This window comes from Pyrus communis, chromosome 5 (genome assembly GCF_041283825.1).
Source record: "Pyrus communis isolate YQ-2024b chromosome 5, ASM4128382v1, whole genome shotgun sequence".
NCBI lineage: Eukaryota > Viridiplantae > Streptophyta > Magnoliopsida > Rosales > Rosaceae > Pyrus > Pyrus communis.
In genome coordinates, this window is record NC_142569.1 from 1,467,987 (window position 1) to 1,488,205 (window position 20,219).

The 20,219-nt window shown below is 36.8% G+C and overlaps 4 protein-coding genes and 1 pseudogene across 6 annotated transcripts; 2 read left to right on the forward strand and 3 right to left on the reverse strand.

Annotated features, from left to right (window-relative positions):
- Positions 1–560: 560 nt before the first annotated feature.
- Positions 561–2,590, reverse strand: LOC137726309 (sulfite exporter TauE/SafE family protein 2-like; annotated as a pseudogene). Its single transcript, XR_015962203.1, has 4 exons — positions 1,740–2,590; positions 1,384–1,518; positions 1,058–1,201; positions 561–966 (listed from the first exon to the last, which is right to left on the reverse strand). The product of XR_015962203.1 is annotated as a sulfite exporter TauE/SafE family protein 2-like (transcript).
- A 3,551-nt stretch (positions 2,591–6,141) lies between these two features.
- On the forward strand, positions 6,142–9,747 carry LOC137726308 (cysteine-rich receptor-like protein kinase 27). The gene is made up of 7 exons (XM_068465222.2): positions 6,142–7,342; positions 7,530–7,667; positions 7,795–7,922; positions 8,148–8,358; positions 8,480–8,717; positions 8,852–9,002; positions 9,089–9,747. Exons 1-7 carry the CDS (start codon positions 6,499–6,501, stop codon positions 9,443–9,445), a joined length of 2,067 nt encoding a protein of 688 aa, XP_068321323.2. The 5' UTR covers positions 6,142–6,498; the 3' UTR covers positions 9,446–9,747.
- Positions 9,748–13,556: 3,809 nt separating this feature from the next.
- Positions 13,557–15,575, forward strand: LOC137725314 (sulfite exporter TauE/SafE family protein 2-like). Its single transcript, XM_068463960.2, has 4 exons — positions 13,557–14,442; positions 14,664–14,798; positions 14,980–15,126; positions 15,218–15,575. Exons 1-4 carry the CDS (start codon positions 13,669–13,671, stop codon positions 15,524–15,526), a joined length of 1,365 nt encoding a protein of 454 aa, XP_068320061.2. The 5' UTR covers positions 13,557–13,668; the 3' UTR covers positions 15,527–15,575.
- A 146-nt stretch (positions 15,576–15,721) lies between these two features.
- On the reverse strand, positions 15,722–16,839 carry LOC137725315 (transcription factor ILR3). Of its 2 annotated transcripts, XM_088693633.1 has the most exons (3): positions 16,771–16,839; positions 16,358–16,665; positions 15,722–16,233 (listed from the first exon to the last, which is right to left on the reverse strand). In XM_088693633.1, the coding sequence occupies exons 2-3, from the start codon at positions 16,595–16,597 to the stop codon at positions 15,967–15,969; spliced, it is 507 nt and encodes a 168-aa protein (XP_088549759.1). In that variant the 5' UTR covers positions 16,598–16,665; positions 16,771–16,839; the 3' UTR covers positions 15,722–15,966. The 2 variants fall into 2 exon arrangements, with proteins under 2 accessions (XP_088549759.1, XP_088549760.1); XM_088693634.1 differs by lacking the exon at positions 16,771–16,839 and having other exon boundaries at positions 16,358–16,520.
- Positions 16,840–18,521: 1,682 nt separating this feature from the next.
- On the reverse strand, positions 18,522–20,108 carry LOC137726141 (thioredoxin-like protein CXXS1). The gene is made up of 3 exons (XM_068465016.2): positions 19,707–20,108; positions 19,373–19,495; positions 18,522–18,893 (listed from the first exon to the last, which is right to left on the reverse strand). Exons 1-3 carry the CDS (start codon positions 19,980–19,982, stop codon positions 18,741–18,743), a joined length of 552 nt encoding a protein of 183 aa, XP_068321117.2. The 5' UTR covers positions 19,983–20,108; the 3' UTR covers positions 18,522–18,740.
- Positions 20,109–20,219: the final 111 nt, after the last annotated feature.

The window sequence follows — 20,219 nt, forward strand, 5'->3', positions numbered from 1 at the left end:
GTACTTACAAACAATTACTACACTTGCTAAATGTATGTCAAAAATGAAACAAAATTGAACATGCATTTTCACCAATCGCTTCCATACTCTTAAAAAAATATGAATGCTGATTTTAAGCATAGCAACAATAGGAATCCCAAGAACGATGATGGTGATACATTTGTTGTTATGTTACTCGTATTATTTCCTGCAAAAATCACAAGGGTGTTAGTCAAAGAAGTAATTACGCAGATATAAAGAGTACATTGTCTTCTTCTTTTTTTAATTTTTTATGAACTTTCAATATAGTTTCGATATCTCCTATCGAGTTTTATTGCATTGGATAAAAGTTGTAGTTCTCATCAACCATCATAAACCATTACCTCTGTAGATTGTATGATTTTCCATTTTTGACCTGTAAATTGTTCGGGATCGAAGATTTCTGTGCTATAAAATGCAAAACTTGGAGGCATTCAAGACACTCTTGGTTTATTTTTAGCAATGTTATGTATATCGTTGTTTAGCAGTATTTTGACCTTCTATTGACGATCGAGATGCTAGTGAATTTGTTCGACAGGGGGTTAAGAAAGTTCCGAAGCTTGGATTCGGAGTATAATGAAAGTAGCAACTACAAAATTTGTGTTTGATATTTTTCTTCCCTTGCTTGGGATATTGTTATTAACATGGTAGTTTGAATCCCATGTAATTTCCAGATACAAAATCTCTCCACACTTCAAGAGCCCCAATGGTAGTCATCAGAACAGTGCTCAAAGCCATCACTGTACTAACTGAGAACACAATTAGAGAAGCCCTTCCATACACTTTGATTGCTCTCTGCAGCACCACCAGTCCGAGAAGTGATGCAACGAAGCACACGATGGAGAAGATGAGTGCAGTATCTGCATGCTCCATGCCCAGTAACAAGTACTGAAATGCCGACATGGAAGACGAGAAGAATACCATGAATGAACAAGTTGCCACCGTTACCTGCTCCAGAATGTGAGTTGTTTATGAGCACATTCTTGACAATTTGGAAGCTTAAAATCATAAAAATGAGATGAATTAGGGTAGACTTTACCTCAGGTGCTACCCCAACTTGAAGAAGGGGGCTTATAAGCATTCCACTTCCAATCCCAAAAACACCCCCCAAAATCCCTGCTAGTAGTGCCATTAATGGGAAAACTAGCTTAGATGGTCCAACATTTTGCAGGTCCTGAATATCCTACATAAAAATCAGAAACAAAAATGTTTAGCTTTATCAAAATCTTCATTAAATGCAGACGTAAACATAGCCAGGTTGGTTAGGGGCATCCAAGTTCGAATCCCACTATCAGTGGTTTAGGTTAGATTAGAATATCCCTCAAACAAAAGAAAATCCTGAAAATTATACCAAATCTTTAATACCTTTTGGTTTAAAGTACGATGTTGAAGGTTCTCTTTTGTGCATAGCATCCAGACTGTATAGATTATGGCAAGAGGGATTTGGATTGATGAGAGAACCCAATAAGCCATTCCACAAGGCTCTATTTGTGTGATACCCTGCAAGGGATCGCAGTGTCAGAGTCATAAAATTACACTTTGGAACATAATGTGCTTGAGAATCATTCCCACTTGTGCCCGATTGAAATCGACTTTTTCCGAGCATCAAACATAAAACTAATTGGCAATAGCAGGAGATGTTAGGATCATGTAAACCATTATGCAATGCTTTATTTCCGCAATATAGGATTTACACTCTCAAAACGAAAGTCTAGCGTTACCTGTCCATACCGATTACCGCGGAGAAGATAGACGAGGCAGAAAGAGCACCAAACCAGAACAAAGACCCCCATTTTTGTCCATGGAATCCCTAGTTTGCAATTTCCCTTTGTCTCCAAAAGGGGTGCCTCTATTTCCTTTTGCTCCAAATTTTCACAGTCATTTCTCAACCTCAACAGCTCTTCTGACTCCATTTCCGAACGCACCAACCCATTTTTGCAGCTCCTTGAGGTACACCAAGCAAGAAATAGAGCAAAGAGAATAGTAGTCAGCCACTCTGAAAAAACAAGGTTGCAAATCACTCCAAGGCTCACTCCGAGCAACATGCATGGCTCTGATAGAAGAGCTATGTCATAATCTATCAGAGTTCTGCCTCCAAATTTGGAACTTTTGATGCACAAGTTGTACATAACATTTGCAACTGACCCTCCTGTGACCATGAAAGCTGAGAGACTCGAGGCTGTTCTGAGGTCTAGGCCTGCCACTAATGCTAGTGTAGGGATGAAGAGCCCGCCACCTCCGATTCCGCCGGCACTTGATATGGAGGCGGCTATGAAGCAGAATATTCCGGCAAGGACAATGGGTGCTGAGAATTTGAGCTGGGTTTCTTGGAGCTATGCTCTTTGGTGGCTCCGCCGTTGGTAGGTTTGGTTGAGGAAGTTGTCGGTTCTGAGGGCATCTGAGATGGGTTCAGTTTGTTTTGCTTGTGAATGAGTGAAGGTGATGAGAAATATTGAAAGGGAAAGAGTTAAGCATGTGAGTTTTTGGTTGTCCATGAATTGTATACACGAGTCATCTTAAAGTAGAGTGGTGTTAAATTTATAAGGAAACACGGACAGAGTGTTGAATGACATTTGTCGAAGGGAACAGAAGCAACAACATCCAAAATGAAAAATAAGAAAAGATAGTTTGTGCTTTTTCTAATGAAATTGATGTGTTCATTTATTCGGTAAGATTGCCCAAATTTTATGAATTTAAGATAAGGTTTTTTTATCGAGGGCAAATTGATTCAACTGATAAAATTTAAGATAAGGTTTTTTTATAGAGGGCAACTTGATTCCACTGCCTGATATCTCCAAAAAAATTTCATTAAACATTGATAACTTTTATGGTTTTAATTTAGGGTATGCTAGGAAGATTAAATTTTGTAAACCAAATAACATAGAAGTTGATAATTGATGTTAACTAACGTGATTATTTCTTATCGGTGACATATCAGTTTTTTGCAAATTTTGTCTACAAAATTGGTGTACCTTACATTACTCTTTTATTAACCTTTTTTTTTTTTTTTCTTGAATCACTCTGCCAATAACTGATCCAAAATAAATAAAAAATAAAAAGATAAGATAGTTGTGCTTGTTCTATTACAATTTGAAGTTTATTTAGTTGGTAAGAGTACTGTTGTTTTGAAAGGAACTTGAAACTTATCTAAGAAAAAACAAGGAAAAAGGGACCTTCAACTTTACCTCACAACCATAAGAAACTATGGTGGGGCAAATTAATGGTCACAAAAACTATGTCACCACCTCCCCATCTTTCCCTATGTTCTTGCATAACCGATGGATTGTCCAAAAGATTAAATATGAAAGACATTTTGATTAGTAGTCGATTTTTTTTTTCGAAGAAAAACTTACCTATATTTCTCTCATATGTTGAAAGATATAGGTAGAAAAAAGAAGACAGGAACACAGTATGTTTTATGTGAATTTCTGTCGATTTTTAGAATCGCTATAATTTCAGTTGTCATCAATTAAACAAGCTGTAATTCAAGCATTAAGCACATAAGACATAAAGTAGCTTCACGTGTTCCCTAACGGGTAGAAATTAAGCTGCATCTCTCTCTCTGTCTTGTCCTACCTGCATCATCACGATTCATGTGAGCACTTAGCATTATATATATGAAGTGTAGAGAGTTTGCTTTCCCCACAAGAATCCTAAGCCTAGCTAAAGAGCGTATTATTTTGCCTTTCAGTTGGCAGACGAACTCATCTCATGTGTGTATGCTGTCATGAGCATATGTTCATGTGTGTGTGATTGCCAGCATCTGTCCAGAACAAATTAAAATACAGAACATGCATGAGGAATTATGTTCTACATTATCTCACCTGATATGATATTCAAAGGAAAAATAATTTGATAGGAGTGCGAAAATTATAGAAAAGATAAAAAAAGATTGGATGATATAACATTGATCACTCTAAATTAAGACCTTCCATTATATGAGAAAAATCAGATTAAGTTTCTCGTAACTTCCAGTAAAACACATAATTACAACCATTTAATCATCATATTTTCATATTTGTAGCTAGGTAAAAAGACATGACGGTCATGCTCTGCGGAGTCGTGGACTACTAGCTACTAGTTAGAATTTGTTTGACACGTGCTTTTGCAGTGTTAGGCCATCTCCAACCGAAGGGTTCAGAGAGCCAGAGGGTCGAAAATAGCCCGAAAACCATCTCCAACCGAGGGCTAGGAAAAAGGGCTGTGGAATCTGAGAGGGCCCCACGGAATTGGAGAAGGCTAGAGGGCTGGAGGGCTGGCTGTAGCTAGCCATCCAGCCCGGGGCTGGCCAGAAAATATAGCATTCATGTCGGTTATAACTGATAGGATTGCTTAAAAAAAAAATTTAAATACAACGGCTAGCTGACTAGCCGTTGTATTCAAATTTTTTTTTTAATTCTTAAATATTCTAATTTTTTTTTTCCTATAAATATCTAAACAATTCATTAAATTTAAGTTCTAATTTTTTTGGTTTTTTTGGCCAGTTATCGTTGTAGTTTTTAAATTTAAGTTGTTGTAGTTTTTAAATTTAAATAATAAATTATGTTTGGCCCTTTGGCCCTCGATTGGAGACGGTTTTTCGTGACAGGGCTAAAACGAGCCCTATGGCCCTCGGTTGGAGACGGAGGCAAATATGGCTCTGTACTGTTCATTAAAATATTAATATCTTGGAGAATCTTGGAGGGTCAGAGGGCTAAAACGAGCCATCTGGCCAGCCTTACAGTCTTGATCACTGCAATTACTGTGCATGTCAATGTGGGTTGGTCCTTATGTATTTATTGTTTCTTTTCTGGAAGGTTTGTCTATGTATTATGTGTTTGGGTTTTTATTTTGTCTTATAAAAAATTAATATAAAATGTTGACGTGACTTAACCATGACCGTTCAAATAGAATGAGAGAAAAAGGGCGGGAAAAAAAAGAGGAAATAATCCTTCTCCCAAGTTCATAGCTTATCTAGTGTGTGGCAGTGCTTTTGTAGTTTTGTACCAGGATATGCTTTTCTCAGGTCCACGAATGATAATAAGATGGATCAATTACATTTTACTCTCTTCAAATTTTAAGTACTTTGAAATGGATCATTGGGTTCTAAATTCACTTTCTAATTGTTCAATCTGTTGAAGATTGATTTATCATAAATAAAAACAAATGTGCTGCGACAATAAGGTGTGCAGCAATATCAACTATAGTAACTTTTCTTGCTCATGTGTAGGCCTGGGCGGATGCCCCCACTCATTTAAAAAAAAATGCATGGTTGCGTTCCAATTTTCAATAATCTGCCCTAATATGATTATTTTTTTACAAAGAGATATTTAATGGTATTGGTAATAATATTGTTATGCAACGCTTTTAAAACATGAAAACGATTCGAGGAGTAATGTAATATGTTGTATGAAAAACTTTATGGATTAATATATTAATGTTTTATTCAATAAATTCTTAAGATTTTTAATTGTGACTTTGTTGTTTGAGGATATCCTTGTTCACACAAATCTCTAGCTTCATCCTAGTAACCATCATGTATTTTCCGATTACAATCAATCTAAGCCGCGCCGAAGGGAACTAAGAAACAATCGGTCACAAATTGACAATCGTATTCTGACCACAAAGTAGAAAGGTATCGAACCAAACGCGTAAATAATTGTCAGAATTGCATATTATAATTGATTTACTTTGTTGGCTGAGAGAATGCATATGCATGCACCGAGAAGCAAAGACAAGTTGGCCCGGCCAACCACTCCCGTTCCAATCTGTGGTTTACTTTATTTCAATGGTTGAATAGTATAACTGTCCGAGGAAGCTTCCTTAAATATTTAATTTAGCACTCCCGTAAATGCATATGCATGCACCGAGAAGCAAAGACAAGTTGGCCCGGCCAACCACTCCCGTTCCAATCTGTGGTTTACTTTATTTCAATGGTTGAATAGTTTAACTGTCGGAGGAAGCTTCCTTAAATATTTAATCTAGCACTCCCGTCTATATCAGCATCTTTAATTATAACAGTGTGAAACCTCGCTGATGAAAGAATACCTACAAAGATGTAATATAAAAGAGAAACTTGCTTATACAATGATGTCATTATAGGATATTTCAGATTAATCACGTAGTACTTGATTTGAAATTACTATGCATTTTAAATTTCAATTTATCAATATGATAGTGTGTTACTGGCTTGAGACCGCCACAATAGCATTTTTTTTCATAAAAGCTACGTAGGCTTGATATGTAAAAAAATTGTAAACGAAAAGCTAGATAATTAGAGATCATGTAGAACACTTAAACATGCATGTATAGAGGAATGGTAGCAACTACTAATACCGTATCGTAGCTAGAGCTATTATTAAAAGTCTGGTATTCCCACCACCGCGTCTTGCGAAAGCGAGGTATTCATTGACTTCGTTCTTCATATATAGACGTGTAGCATGTTTTCCATCATAACTATAATCCTCTTTTACAAGCCAATTTTAGCAAAAATATCAAATAATGCCAGCAATGGATTCCTCAAGATTTCTATTCTGCCTCCTTCCCATTCTGTTTCTCATGATTAATCAAGCCCTTGGTCAAGTTCCAGGTTTTCTATACCACTTCTGCATAAACAAACGTGGAAACTATACCACCAATAGTACCTATCAGACAAACCTCAACCGCCTCCTCTCCTCCCTGCCCTCCAACGAAAGCGGCAACGGGTATGGCTTTTACAATGCATCCTATCGCCTAAACTTGTCGAACGAGCACATTTATGCAATCGGACTTTGTAGAGGAGATGTCAAGGCGGAAGATTGCCGTAGCTGCCTAAATAATTCCCGATATGCTCTCCCTCAGCTTTGCCCTAATCAGAAGGAAGCAATCGGTTGGTATGACAATTGTATGTTACGCTACTCAAACCGCTCCATCTATGACGTCATGGAAACTAGTCCTTCTTTCTATATGTGGAACAAAAATAACATATCGTCGTCGGGCCTGGATGGATTCAACCAAGAGCTAAGTAAGGTACTGGCCAGCATAAGAAGTGAAGCTGCAGCTGGCGGTTCTCTTCGGAAATTTGCATTCAGAAACACAAGTGCCCCAACTTTCCAAACAATATTTGCATTCGCGCAATGCACGCCAGACATATCAGAGCAAGAGTGCAGTGATTGCTTAGTTGGGGCTTTTGGAGATATCCCCAATTGTTGTGACGGGAAAGAAGGTGGGAGAGTTTATAGACCTAGCTGTTACTTTAGATTCGAGGTTTACCGCATCATTGACCCTACAACTGTCAAACAACTGCCATCTCCGCCACCAATACATTCACCTCCACCATCAACCAATACCACAAACATTTCACAAGGTACGTACGAACAACGTATATGTATGTACACTCCATTACATACGCCGATAACTATATATTTGTTTGACATTGATCTCAAAATTTAATTGATCAATGGTAACTCCTCTCTCTGATAGATCAATCACTTAAACATGTTATTCAAATGTCATGTGATTAGAGAAGGTAAATTTCTGATTTTACTTTGCAGGATCAAAAAGAAGCAAGTCTCGGACTGTCATCATTATTGTTGTGCCAATTATTGCTTCTTTGGTACTACTAATGTTCATGGGCATTTGTCTAAGAGTACGGAAGGCAAAGAAAAAGCTTCAAAGTAATTTAATTCCAGGTACGTACTAACAAAATAAACACAGGAACATTAATTTAACTCAATTTGCTTCAAGTGGGAAGCCTAGTACTGTTACGTTATCTAGATCTAATTATGTTATGAAACTTTTGTTAAAATTGTACCAAAGGTGAAGATGTGGACGAAATTGGAAGTGCAGAATCCTTGCAATTCAATTTTGACACCATTAGAGTTGCCACAGATGACTTTTCTGAAGCCAATAAACTAGGACAAGGGGGATTTGGTTCTGTTTACAAGGTAATATATAACACATCCATTGAAGATAAGATTCTCACATCATACCTTATGAAATAAAATACAATATATAGTGATTGTTCCACCATTGCTAACACCGATGCCGGCTTTGTTGTGAAAAAAAACTAACCTGCCAATCTTAACAACATCATGATATATATGGGCAGCATCACCAATTTCATTTATATATTCCTTGAATGCAACCTTTTTCTTTTGATACTCTTTCAGGGTAGGTTATTGAATGGAGAAGAAATAGCAGTGAAAAGGCTCTCCGTAAATTCTGGACAAGGAGATTTGGAGTTTAAAAATGAGGTCTTGTTAGTGGCAAAGCTTCAACACCGAAACTTAGTTAGGCTCTTGGGTTTCTGTTTGGAAGGAGTTGAAAGGCTTCTTATTTATGAGTTTGTCCCTAATGCAAGTCTAGACCATATTATATTTGGTATTTATGCTTCAATGTTCTTTTTGTAAAATTTTAGCTTTAACTTCAAAATTTTACCATAAAATCTCATTCATGTAACATACAAGAAACATTATAACCTTGTTTTGAATTGAAAATGCAGACCCAATGAAGCGCGCACAACTGGATTGGGATAGACACTACAAAATCATAATAGGCATTACTCGAGGACTCATTTACCTTCATGAGGATTCCCGCCTTAGAATTATTCATCGTGATCTCAAAGCCAGTAATATCTTGATAGATGAAGAAATGAGTCCCAAGATATCAGATTTTGGCATGGCAAAATTGTTTAGGGTTGATCAAACACAAGGCAATACCAGTCGAATTGTGGGGACCTAGTAAGTACTTGACGAGGCTACATGGCTTATATTATAATTGTGTTAGTCGATATCAATAACCCAAAGTTCTCATCTATGTTAGTGATCAGAAAACCAACATATATTGTTTTTTCTTTTCTTTTTTTTATATGCAGTGGATATATGGCTCCAGAATATGCGATGCATGGGCACTTTTCTGTTAAGTCGGATGTCTATAGTTTTGGTGTCTTAGTTTTGGAGATAGTGAGCGGACAAAAAAATAATTTCTTTCGTCATGGCGAGAACGTGGAGGATCTTCTAAGCTACGTAAGTACTTAAACTATATGCATAATGCAACCAAGAAAAATAACTTATCTCTAACTATATTACTACGAATTTCACAATCGTTGCAGGCATGGAAATGTTGGAGGGAAGGGACAGCTTCAAATCTAATAGATCCCACGTTGACGAACGGTTCAAGAAACGAAATAATGAGATGCATCCATATTGGGTTACTATGTGTGCAAGAAAATATAGTTGATCGGCCAACCATGAATGCTATTGTTCTAATGCTTAATAGTTACTCAGTCACACTTCCAATACCCTCACAACCAGCATTTTTCAGAGATAGTAACATTGGATCTGACATGTCTTTGGGATGGAAGAATAGTTCGGAGGTGATTACAACCGGATCGGATCAATCCAAGAGCAACTCTGTCAAAGCACCAGAAAATGAGGTTTCATTGATCACCGAAGTACATCCTAGATAGCTCTTGAAGATGGAAACTGCATTGTTTTTGAAATAATAATGTGTAATTTACCATTTATTTTGTTCATTTTTCTTTTCAATGGTTTAGGTAATTGCAATAAGGCTTGTGATGTATAAGAGAGAGACTAAGAGTTGTTTTGGGACCAGTCTACCAATCAAACAACGACTTTGATTAATTGGACTTGAATTTTCTCTTCTCTTATTTCCCTCCTTATGTATAAGAGAGAGACTAAGAGTTGTTTTGGAACCAGTCTACCAATCAAACAACGACTTTGATTAATTGGACTTAAATTTTCTCTTCTACTATTTCCCTCCTTTCAACTGCTCCTTTAATCTGAATTGTTCAAAAGAAATTATCTAATTGCTTAGAAGTGTGTCACATATTTAATGAGCATTATTTTATTTTATTTTTATTGTTTTTGTTCGACAATCATTCCTCTTCTTCACCCCTGTTCACGCCACCACTTACCTTCCTCCTCTTGCAATCACCGGCCACGGTTTGACGGTCTTCTCTCTCTATCGGTGTTGAAAAGATCCAAGCATTTGATGAAAAAAAATTTGGCGTTCATGGTTTGTTGATTCAATTGGGTTTGAATAAAAGCAATAAAAAAATAAAAAAAGGCTCATTGAACATGTAGCATAACTTCAAGCCAAAAGATTTCTAAACTGAAAGAAGGGGATGGGATCCTGATTAATTTGGCTTGTCGCCCACCACTCCCATCTCTATCAACCTTCTATGACTAATCTTCATCACATGCGTTGCATAAAATGAGATGTTTGTTCACTTCATATGCAACGTTGTCATAAACATTTTGCTTTGTTTTTAGCCATACTGCGTCTTTGTCAGAAACGCTTTTTAATTTGGAAGAATTTTTATAAGAATGATTATTGAATGAAGATCTAAAAAATAAACAATTTTGAGTATAAAAAAATATTGTGGAATTAATCCAAACACGTAACATCATCTCAAGTTATTGACTTTTTATCGTATGAGCACTTGTATATACATTTCTTTCCTTAATTTGACTAGACTTAGTAACTAATTAGCTGGGTGGAGTGAAATATATGCTGCAAAGAAATCATGACTAGTTCAACTAGTTAATTGTCATTGATTTCACCATTACTTTACCCTAAAAAAGAAAGATGAAGACGAAAATAGTGCAACATTATAATTTGTTGCAAACTTCCACTAAACTGAACAGATTCTAATTTGACGACGATGGATATCCAGAATCAACTCTTTTCACCTGTATCTGTCTTTTATGTTGTTCTTTTCCATGATCACTTTTTGGTAAACATAAAGTTGACAACTACTGATCACGAGAAAGAAAAAAGAATGCTCCCATTACAACGATGTCTTGTGACCGCCCACCCATCAATTATATATCCAAAGAGTAAATGCTAAGGACAATAAATTTGTAAACAAAATTTTATAAGTTAAATGACATAGAGGTTGATATTAAATTATTATTTAAGCGTTGATAAACGTGTTTATTTTTTGTTGATGTGATACATCATTTGGTTTGCAAATTTTATTTACAAAAATTTAGTTTTCCTCAGCATTACTCATATCCAAAACATTTTTTTTTTCAAATGAGATCCTTGTAATGTCCTAGCAGGTTTCACCTTCTACATTATAAGGATGATTGCTTAGTAAACAATTTTTAAGATCACATTATGTGTGTCATTAATAGAAATAAGCATGTTAATTAGTACTTAAGTAATAATTCAATCATCAATAATCATGTCATATGATGTACAAAATATAATTTAAATAGATGATATTCCTTAACATTACCGTTTTCACTATTCAAGATTAGAAAAGACTAATTGGAAAGGTTCAAGTAGGCAAGGACCGAAACAGCAAAAATTCACTACTCATTCTCCGCCGCGTGCATGATATATATTTGATCGATCAAAAGCAAATATCCTTAGGTCCTGGTCTTCTTCATATAAACCGTTCAAGATCTAGACGATGGATTTGGTGCTAATTAATTAAGTCCTGCCAATCAAACAATACCAGCATGCATACATGACATAAGGAATTAGGGTTTATCAAATTAATCTATCAGCCATCTGGACTTCCGCTTTTGCCCTTTGACAGTGACATTCAAAATGGTTCATAGTTTTGATTTTCTCATATTATATTATAAGGTTTTTGAATCGTATTAATTTATATTTTCATATTATATATAGATTCTTTAAATTAATAATGTTGCAAGTGTATAATTCGATACATAGGCTAATATGTAAGTCACATTTATATTATTATGGATTGATAAAAAAAATTCATTAATATTGGAGCTTCGGCTTCTCCTAAATCAATCTTCAACAACTGATTGAACAATTAAAAAGTGAATTTAGAATCCAATGATCCATTTCAAAGTACTTAAAATTTGAAAAGTGTAAAATGTAATTGATCCATCTTATTATCATTCGTGGATCTTAAAAAAGAATATCCTGGTACAAAACTACAAAAGCACTACCTGCCACACACTAGATAAGCTATGAACGTGAAGACACAGACACATAATACACAAACAAACTTTCCAAAAAAGAAAAAATAAATACATATGGACCAACCCACATTGACATGCACGGTAATTGCAGTGGTCAAGACTGTAACACTGCAAAAGCGCGTGTCAAACAAATTCAACTTGTAGCTAGTAGTCCATGACTCCGCAGATCATGACCGTCATGTCTTTTTACCTAGCTACAAATATGAAAATATGATGATTAAATGGTTGTAATTATGTGTTTTACCGGAAGTTACGAGAAACTTAATCTAATTTTTCTCATATGGTGGAAGGTCTTAATTTAGAGTGATCAATGTTATATATCATCCAATCTTTTTTTATCTTTTCTATAATTTTCGCACTCCTATCGAAATTATTTTTCCTTTGAATATCATATCAAGTGAGATAATGTAGAACATAATTCCTCATGCATGTTCTATATATTAATTTGTTCTGGACAGATGTTGGCCAATCACACACACATGAACATATGCTCATGACAGCATACACACATGAGATGAGTTCATCTGCATGCAACTGAAAGGCAAAATAATACGCTCTTTAGCTAGGCTTCGGATTCTTACCGGGAAAGCAAACTCTCTACAGTTCATATATATGCTGCTTAGTGCTCACATGAATCGTGATGATGCAGGTAGGACAAGACAGAGAGAGAGATACAGCTTAATTTCTACCTGTTAGGGAGCACGTGAAGCTACTTTATGTCTTATGTGCTTAATGCTTCAATTGTAGCTTGTTTAACTGATGACAACTAAAATTATAACGACTCTAAAAATTGAGAGAAGCTCACATAAAACATATTGTATTCTTGCCTTTATTTTTTACCTATATCTCTCACCAGATGAGAAAAATAGAGATATAGGTAAGTTTTTCTGGAAAAAAAAAAATCGACTAATCAAAATGTCTCTCATATTTATTCTTTTGGACAATCCATCGGTTATGCAGGAACATAGGGAAAGATGGGGAGGTGGTGACATATTTTTTGTGACCATTAATTTGCCCCACCATAGTTTCTTATGGTTGTGAGGTAAAGTTGAAGGTCCATTTTTCTTTGTTTTTTCTTAGACAGATAAGCTTCAAGTTCCTTTCAAAACAATAGTCTTACCAACTAAATAAACATCAAATTGTAATAGAACAAGCACAACCATCTTATCTTTTTATTTTTAATTTTTATTTTGGATCAGTTATTGGCAGAGTGATTTTAAAAAAATATGGTTAATAAAAGAGTAATGTAAGGTACACCAAATTTGTAGACAAAATTTGCAAAAAACTGATGTGTCACCCATAATAAATAAGCATGTTAGTCAACACTTAAGTAATAATTCAATCATCAACTTCTATGTCATTTGATTTACAAAATTTAGTCTATAAATTTAATCTTCCTGATATACCCTAAATTAAAACCATAAAAGTTATCAATGTTTAATGATTTTTTTTTGGAGATATCAGGCAGTGGAATCAAGTTGTCCTCTATAAATAAACCTTATCTTAAATTCATAAAATTTGGGCAATCTTACCAAAGAAATGAACACATCAATTTCATTAGAAAAAGCACAAACTGTCTTTTCTTATTGTTCTTTTTGGATGTTGTTGCTTCTATTCTCTTCGAAAAATGTCGTTCAACACTCTGTCCGTGTATCCTTATAAATTTAAAACCACTCTACTCTAAGATGACTCATGTATACAAATCATGGACAACCAAAAACTCACATGCTTAACTCTTTCCCTTTCAATATTTCTCATCACCTTCACTCATTCACAAGCAAAACAAACTGAACCCATCTCAGATGCCCTCAGAATCAACAACTTCCTCAACCAGACCTACCAATGGCTGAGCCACCAAAGAGCACAGCTCCAAGAGACCCAGCTCAAATTCTCAGCCCCCATTGTCCTTGCCGGAATATTCTGCTTCATAGCCGCCTCCATATCAAGTGCCGGCGGAATCGGAGGTGGCGGGCTCTTCATCCCTATACTAACACTAGTGGCAGGCCTAGACCTGAGAACAGCCTCGAGTCTCTCAGCTTTCATGGTCACAGGAGGGTCAGTTGCAAATGTTATGTACAACTTGTGCATCAAAAGTTCCAAATTTGGAGGCAAAACTCTAATAGATTATGACATAGCTCTTCTATCAGAGCCATGCATGTTGCTCGGAGTGAGCCTTGGAGTGATTTGCAACCTTGTTTTTCCAGAGTGGCTGACTACTATTCTCTTTGCTCTATTTCTTGCTTGGTGTACCTCAAGGAGCTGCAAAAATGGGTTGGTGCGTTGGGAAATGGAGTCAGAAGAGCTGTTGAGGATGAGAAATGATTGTGAAAATTTGGAGCAAAAGGAAATAGAGGCACCCCTTTTGGGGACAAAAGGAAATTGCAAACTAGGGATTCCATGGACAAAAATGGGGGTCTTAGTTCTGGTTTGGTGCTCTTTCTGCCTCGTCTATCTTCTCCGCGGTAATCGGTATGGACAGGTAACGCTAGCCTTTCGTTTTGAGAGTGTAAATCCTATATTGCGGAAATAAAGCATTGCATAATGGTTTAAATGATCCTAACATCTCCCGCTATTGTCAATTAGTTTTATGTTTGATGCTCGGAAAAATTCGATTTCAATCGGGCACAAGTGGGAATGATTCTCACACACATTATGTTCCAAAGTATAATCTTATGACTGTGACACTTCGATCCTTTGCAGGGTATCACACAAATAGAGCCTTGTGGAATGGCTTATTGGGCTCTCTCATCAATCCAAATCCCTCTTGCCATAATCTATACAGCCTGGATGCTATGCAAAAAAGAGAACCTTCAACCTCATACTTTAAACCAAAAGGTATTAAAGATTTGGTATAATTTTCAGGATTTTATTTTATTCGAAGGATATTCTAATCTAACCTAAACCACTGATAGTGGGATTCAAACTTGGATGCCCCTAAGTAACTTGGCTATGCCCACATCTGCATTTAACGAAGATTTTGATAAAGCTATACTTTTTGTTACATATTTTTATGTAGGATATTCAGGACCTGCAAAATGTTGGACCATCGAAGCTAGTTTTCCCATTAATGGCACTACTAGCAGGGATTTTGGGGGGTGTTTTTGGGATTGGAGGTGGAATGCTTATAAGCCCTCTTCTTCTTCAAGTTGGGGTAGCACCTGAGGTAAAATCTACCCTAATTCATCTCATTTTTATGATTTTAATCTTCCATACTGTCAAGAATATGCTTATTAAAAACTCACATTCCGGAGCAGGTAACGGCGGCCACTTGTTCGTTCATGGTATTCTTCTCGTCTTCCATGTCGGCATTTCAGTACTTGTTACTGGGCATGGAGCACGCAGATACTGCACTCATCTTCGCCATCGTGTGCTTCGTTGCATCGCTTCTTGGACTGGTGGTGCTACAGAGAGCAATCAAAGTGTTTGGAAGGGCTTCTCTAATTGTGTTCTCAGTTAGTATAGTGATGGCTCTGAGCACTGTTCTGATGACTACCTTTGGGGCTCTTGAAGTGTGGAGAGATTTTGAATCTGGAAATTATATGGGATTCAAACTACCATGTTAATAACAATATCCCAAGCAAGGGAAGAAAAATATCAAACACAAATTTTGTAGTTGCTACTTTCATTAGACTCCGAATCCAAGCTTCGGAACTTTCTTAACCCCCTGTCGTACAAATTCACAAGCATCTCGATCGTCAATAGAAAGGTCAAATAGTACCAAACAACGATACATAACATTGCTAAAAATAAACCAAGAATGTCATGAATGCCTCCAAGTTTTGCATTTTATAGCACAGAAATCTTCGATCCCGAACAATTTACAGGTCAAAAATGGAAAATCATACAATCTACAGAGGTAATGGTTGATGATGGTTGGTGAGAACTACAACTTTTATCCAAAGCAGTCAATCAAAGTCGAAAGCTGGAACAAAATAATCAATAACGAGAAATAACTTTGAAGACTTCTATGAGCACCGGTAAGACATAATTCAAAGCTGCCAACTCAAGCAACAGGAGGGCGGAGAACATGGTCCTGTGAGGTATCAACTGCAGCTGGTGGCATGAACTGCCACATGGACATTCCAGGGTATCCGACGAAGGGCATCATTTTCCCGCCAACAACTTGGCCCGGGGCAGAAAACGGAGTTGGGATTGCAGCAGGGTGAGGAAGGAAGCTTGGTTGAGTACCCAAGGCTTTAATTTGACGCTCGATGTTGTCCTTCTCCACTTTCAGCCTCTGCTTCTCATCACGAAGTTCATTCTTCTCAGCCTGCAGAAAAGGTATATATAAAAATTATCGAAAGCACTGACTCAGCTATTCAAGCAGTTTAGTGAACAAAACTTCTCACATGAACTGCATCCTCATATGCCTTATAATAAATAAACAGACATACCTTCAACTCATTTATCGTCTCCTGCAGATTTGCACTTGACTCCTTTAGCTGTAGGGCTTCCCCACGTAACTGAGTTACCATTCGAACAGCATCACCCAGTACAGCAACCTTGTCAGTTTTGGGTGGCCTTCCAGGTTCAAGGATAGAACTCAATTCCACAAACCTTAGGATTATGCAAAAAGTCAAGATGAGAAAGCGAGTAAGAAAGAGTGAGAAAGACACGGAGAGTTCTTTGAGCATTAGAGAACTAGAGCATTTTCTCTCTACATGCTTTGGAACCAGACACACTGCTTGATCCAGTCCTCGCCCTGCGATTGAAACAATAAGCGCAATTCAATCCCAATGAAACAGAAGGATAGTTACATAGCAAAGTTATTCCACCTAAACTCCAAAACAAACACAAAATGACATACCGTTTTCGCAACCCAGTTTCCTTCATGCTGTCTGGATTTCCAAATGAGTCATCAAATTCCGTGCTGAGAAATAAAACAGCAACACGAAAATGAGTTCATGGCTGAGTTCATCGTCAAAACAAAGAAAGTTGATCTTGGTCAACATAGTACAGCCAGAAAATGTTCAAAAGGAATACTTTTAACACAGTGTCCATGTCATTACTCATCAAATTACAGCATCCTCTTTTGATTAAATTAAATTCAACTAAAACGGCCAGCATTTTTCATAATTTGCAATAAAATTGAGCAGTTAATGACTATTATAAACAAAAATCTCTCTCTATGATTATCTAATCATAAACCATCAAATTAAGTCCTGCAATATTATTATATTACATCTCACTCATCAAACAAAATAGGATCCATAATTAATATACAAAATCCAGAATTATAAAATTAAAGTTCACGAAGAAATTGACCAATTATAAAAGTTTCAGAGGTACCCAGCTGAAATTAAAGTTTAGGAAGAAATTGGTCAGTCATAAAAGTTCCGGTAATTGACCAAAATTAAAGCGAGAAATTGACAGCTCCTTACAAATTCGAGAGGAAATCAACAAATTCCTCATTTACGATTCAAATAAAACAGTATTAAAATAAATTGGACAATCACCAGAAAAAAAAAATTAAAAAACATTGATTCCCAATTCGCATTCAACAGCAAGGAAAACCCAATTGCAGCAAAAAGATGAACTTTGTTACCAAAAATGGGGATACGGTACCTGGGAGCGGTCGGACCGGCAAATGAATGATCCGGCCAAGAGAAACCGGGCGGGTCAAGAGACGGAAGTTCACCGCCTGGCACAAGAATGTCCTCAATCACACCATAATCGAATACCCAGTTGGGATTCTGCGGCGGTGAACCCATGTTCTAATGCTTGCCGGAAATTCCCAATTTCCGGCGCTGAACCCTGCAGAGGCAGCGCCGCCGTGGTCGGCCGGGAAACGCAATGGGAACGAATATTCCGAAATTAATTTTTTTGATTAAATAATTTTCTGAGTGAATTTTGGTTGATGGGATCTCGGTGGTTGGAAATATATATGCGGGAGGAAAAGAAAAAGGTGGAGGGATATTATTTTATTGCAAATTATGGAAAGGCAAGCAAAAATGGAGACACCACAAAACGTGCCATTAAAAAGTTCCTTCTTTTTTTATTTTGCACCCTTGTATTTTGTTTTATTTTGTTTTTAGTCCCTTGGTTCTTTGCATTGGGCCTTGAGTTCAAAACACTTGGCCTTTTAATTTTGGATCCAACACATGGAAAATATGGGCTTTAACATTCTCTGAATTTCAAGGCCCACTAAAATTGGGCATGGTTCGGTCTGACGCAGATATTTGGTCGAGCGAAATTCAAACACAGGATCACAGATGCAAAATCAATGCCTCTATTCGCGAGTTACAAGCTCCTTGCATTCACTATGTTATCCAAGAAACGTTATCATGGTTTATATTGTGGAAAGTGATTTTCGCACTCTCATTTTCTCACGACACCCTTATTTTACTTTTGATTAAATAGTCAGAATGAGAATCAACGAAAGTAAAGGAGAAAGCAAAAGTGTGTAAATTACTGCCCTAAAGCATAATGCAGCTATTAAAACTCAAATGAAAAGCAACTTCTTAACACATTCATCTGAATTTCCCACTGCATTTACAAGCACAATTTATAACTTTTGAAGTTCAAAGACACACATTTGATCACTAGCGACAGAAAGAATACAAACAATGACGACTATCTCATTAAGTATGGTCGCCTGTATGAATCATACAACATCACTACACTCGGTTTTGCGGCAAAAGACAGAAAGAATACAAGGAAAAAAAAGTTACAAACTTATCATCCGTACAGCAGCCAAAGTAAAAACTTATCACCCATATATCTGTGTTAAAACCCTCCACAACCACTTATTTCACAACTTCAAACTGCAATCTGCTGCTATGCAACGTCCACACGTATGGACTGAACGAAACCCTCGATCCTTTTCCTTATCTCTTCCGGATTGGCACCCACGAGCTTCTCAACCGTTCCACCTTCCCTCATCAGCAAAAACGTTGGCATCGCCTTTATCTCCAGTCGAGTCGCTACCTCCTGAGAAAACACAAGAAGGAGACGCCATCATAAACAACAACGAATCCCTCTCTTTGATTGTCCGATTACTGCAAGAACTTGACAGGTAAGTCTTCCAAATTTCTTATCTTCGTAGCGAAAAGATTCGTAAAACACATATGAGTGAAAGCGATATCCGAAAAATTATAAACAAAAACTCAAGCAACATTCAAACCCCTAAACGGAAATTCCCATGAATGTGAGTTTTTAGTCCTCTTTTATCACCATTTCTTTGAATCATCTGTCTGCACCAAAAATGGTTCGTAAACTCGTGAAGTTTGCCATAACCTCGAAACAGATATGGCTCGAAAACAGCGGATCAAAAGCTCGGAAGCTAGTTCAAGTTCAGAACCATCATCAAATGCAAAGATAGGTCTGTCATATATCTTTACCGGATCGATATAATATATATACATATACAAATTAGACATATACTTGTTTGAAGAAATTTGGTTAATTACCTTAACCTCGTCGACATCAACGGTGAGAAACAGAACAACCGAATACTCTGAGGCAATTTCCTCGAAGAATGAGTTCATAGCCACCGAAGGCATGCACCACGAAGCAGTGAAATGTGCAATAATCTACAAACACATCCAACCAAAAACCAATTCAACAAAAAACTCATAATTCTAAGGTTGTGTTCAAATTAATCATGTTCACGTGCAACGGCCAAGATGGCTAGAGCGGTGTGCTTCTTTTGTGCAAGTTCGAATCCCCATTTTCATGTAGTTTAGATTAGATTAGAATACCGCTCGAATCAAACGGGAAATCGAGAGAGTTGAGGAGACTTACAGGGCAGCCTTGGTTGGTGGCTTGGGAAACATACAAGTCCCAAGTCTCCACAGAGTCGACTTTTATGGCTTTGGGCCTAGTGAGCTGCTTCTCTTCTTGTAGATGACTTGCCATCTTCCTCTTCCTTCTCTTCCTTCTCTTCCTTCTCTGCTTCTCTGGCTTGGCTCGGTTGGGTGGCCTTTTGTAGTTTTTGATTCGGATATCCGTGCCTGTTTGGACAACTCTGGAATTAATATTTCTTATCCGCATCCCTTCCACCAAATCCACCAATTCCATTAATTTGAGTCTTTAAAATTTGATCTAACGGCTAAAAACAAAGACCATTTTTAAAAGTTATAATAACCTGTTAAATTAAATTTCAAGGTCTCGAATTGGTAGATTTGATGGATTTGATGAAAGAGATCCGGAAATATCCCTTTCCATTTTTTGTCACATCTTGACAACAACACGCTTGATATTTTATAAAAACTGGTTGGGAAACAAACAAGTTAGGATTGATATGAATGCTGTTGC

What these genes read in the sequence shown, in the direction of transcription:
- LOC137726308 (XM_068465222.2), top strand. Translation starts at nt 6,499, where the DNA reads ATGCCAGCAATGGATTCCTCAAGATTTCTATTCTGCCTCCTTCCCATT. An exon ending in GATTTGGTTCTGTTTACAAG is followed by an intron (nt 7,923 to 8,147) that starts GTAATATATAAC and finishes ATACTCTTTCAG; the next exon opens with GGTAGGTTATTGAATGGAGA. An exon ending in TGGAGGATCTTCTAAGCTAC is followed by an intron (nt 9,003 to 9,088) that starts GTAAGTACTTAA and finishes CAATCGTTGCAG; the next exon opens with GCATGGAAATGTTGGAGGGA.
- LOC137725314 (XM_068463960.2), top strand. Translation starts at nt 13,669, where the DNA reads ATGGACAACCAAAAACTCACATGCTTAACTCTTTCCCTTTCAATATTT. An exon ending in GCGGTAATCGGTATGGACAG is followed by an intron (nt 14,443 to 14,663) that starts GTAACGCTAGCC and finishes GATCCTTTGCAG; the next exon opens with GGTATCACACAAATAGAGCC. An exon ending in CTCATACTTTAAACCAAAAG is followed by an intron (nt 14,799 to 14,979) that starts GTATTAAAGATT and finishes ATTTTTATGTAG; the next exon opens with GATATTCAGGACCTGCAAAA.
- LOC137725315 (XM_088693633.1), bottom strand. Translation starts at nt 16,597, where the DNA reads ATGCTCAAAGAACTCTCCGTGTCTTTCTCACTCTTTCTTACTCGCTTT. An exon ending in AGACGATAAATGAGTTGAAG is followed by an intron (nt 16,234 to 16,357) that starts GTATGTCTGTTT and finishes CCTTTTCTGCAG; the next exon opens with GCTGAGAAGAATGAACTTCG.
- LOC137726141 (XM_068465016.2), bottom strand. Translation starts at nt 19,982, where the DNA reads ATGGAATTGGTGGATTTGGTGGAAGGGATGCGGATAAGAAATATTAAT. An exon ending in CCACCAACCAAGGCTGCCCT is followed by an intron (nt 19,496 to 19,706) that starts GTAAGTCTCCTC and finishes ATGTGTTTGTAG; the next exon opens with ATTATTGCACATTTCACTGC. An exon ending in TTGATGTCGACGAGGTTAAG is followed by an intron (nt 18,894 to 19,372) that starts GTAATTAACCAA and finishes GTGTTTTCTCAG; the next exon opens with GAGGTAGCGACTCGACTGGA.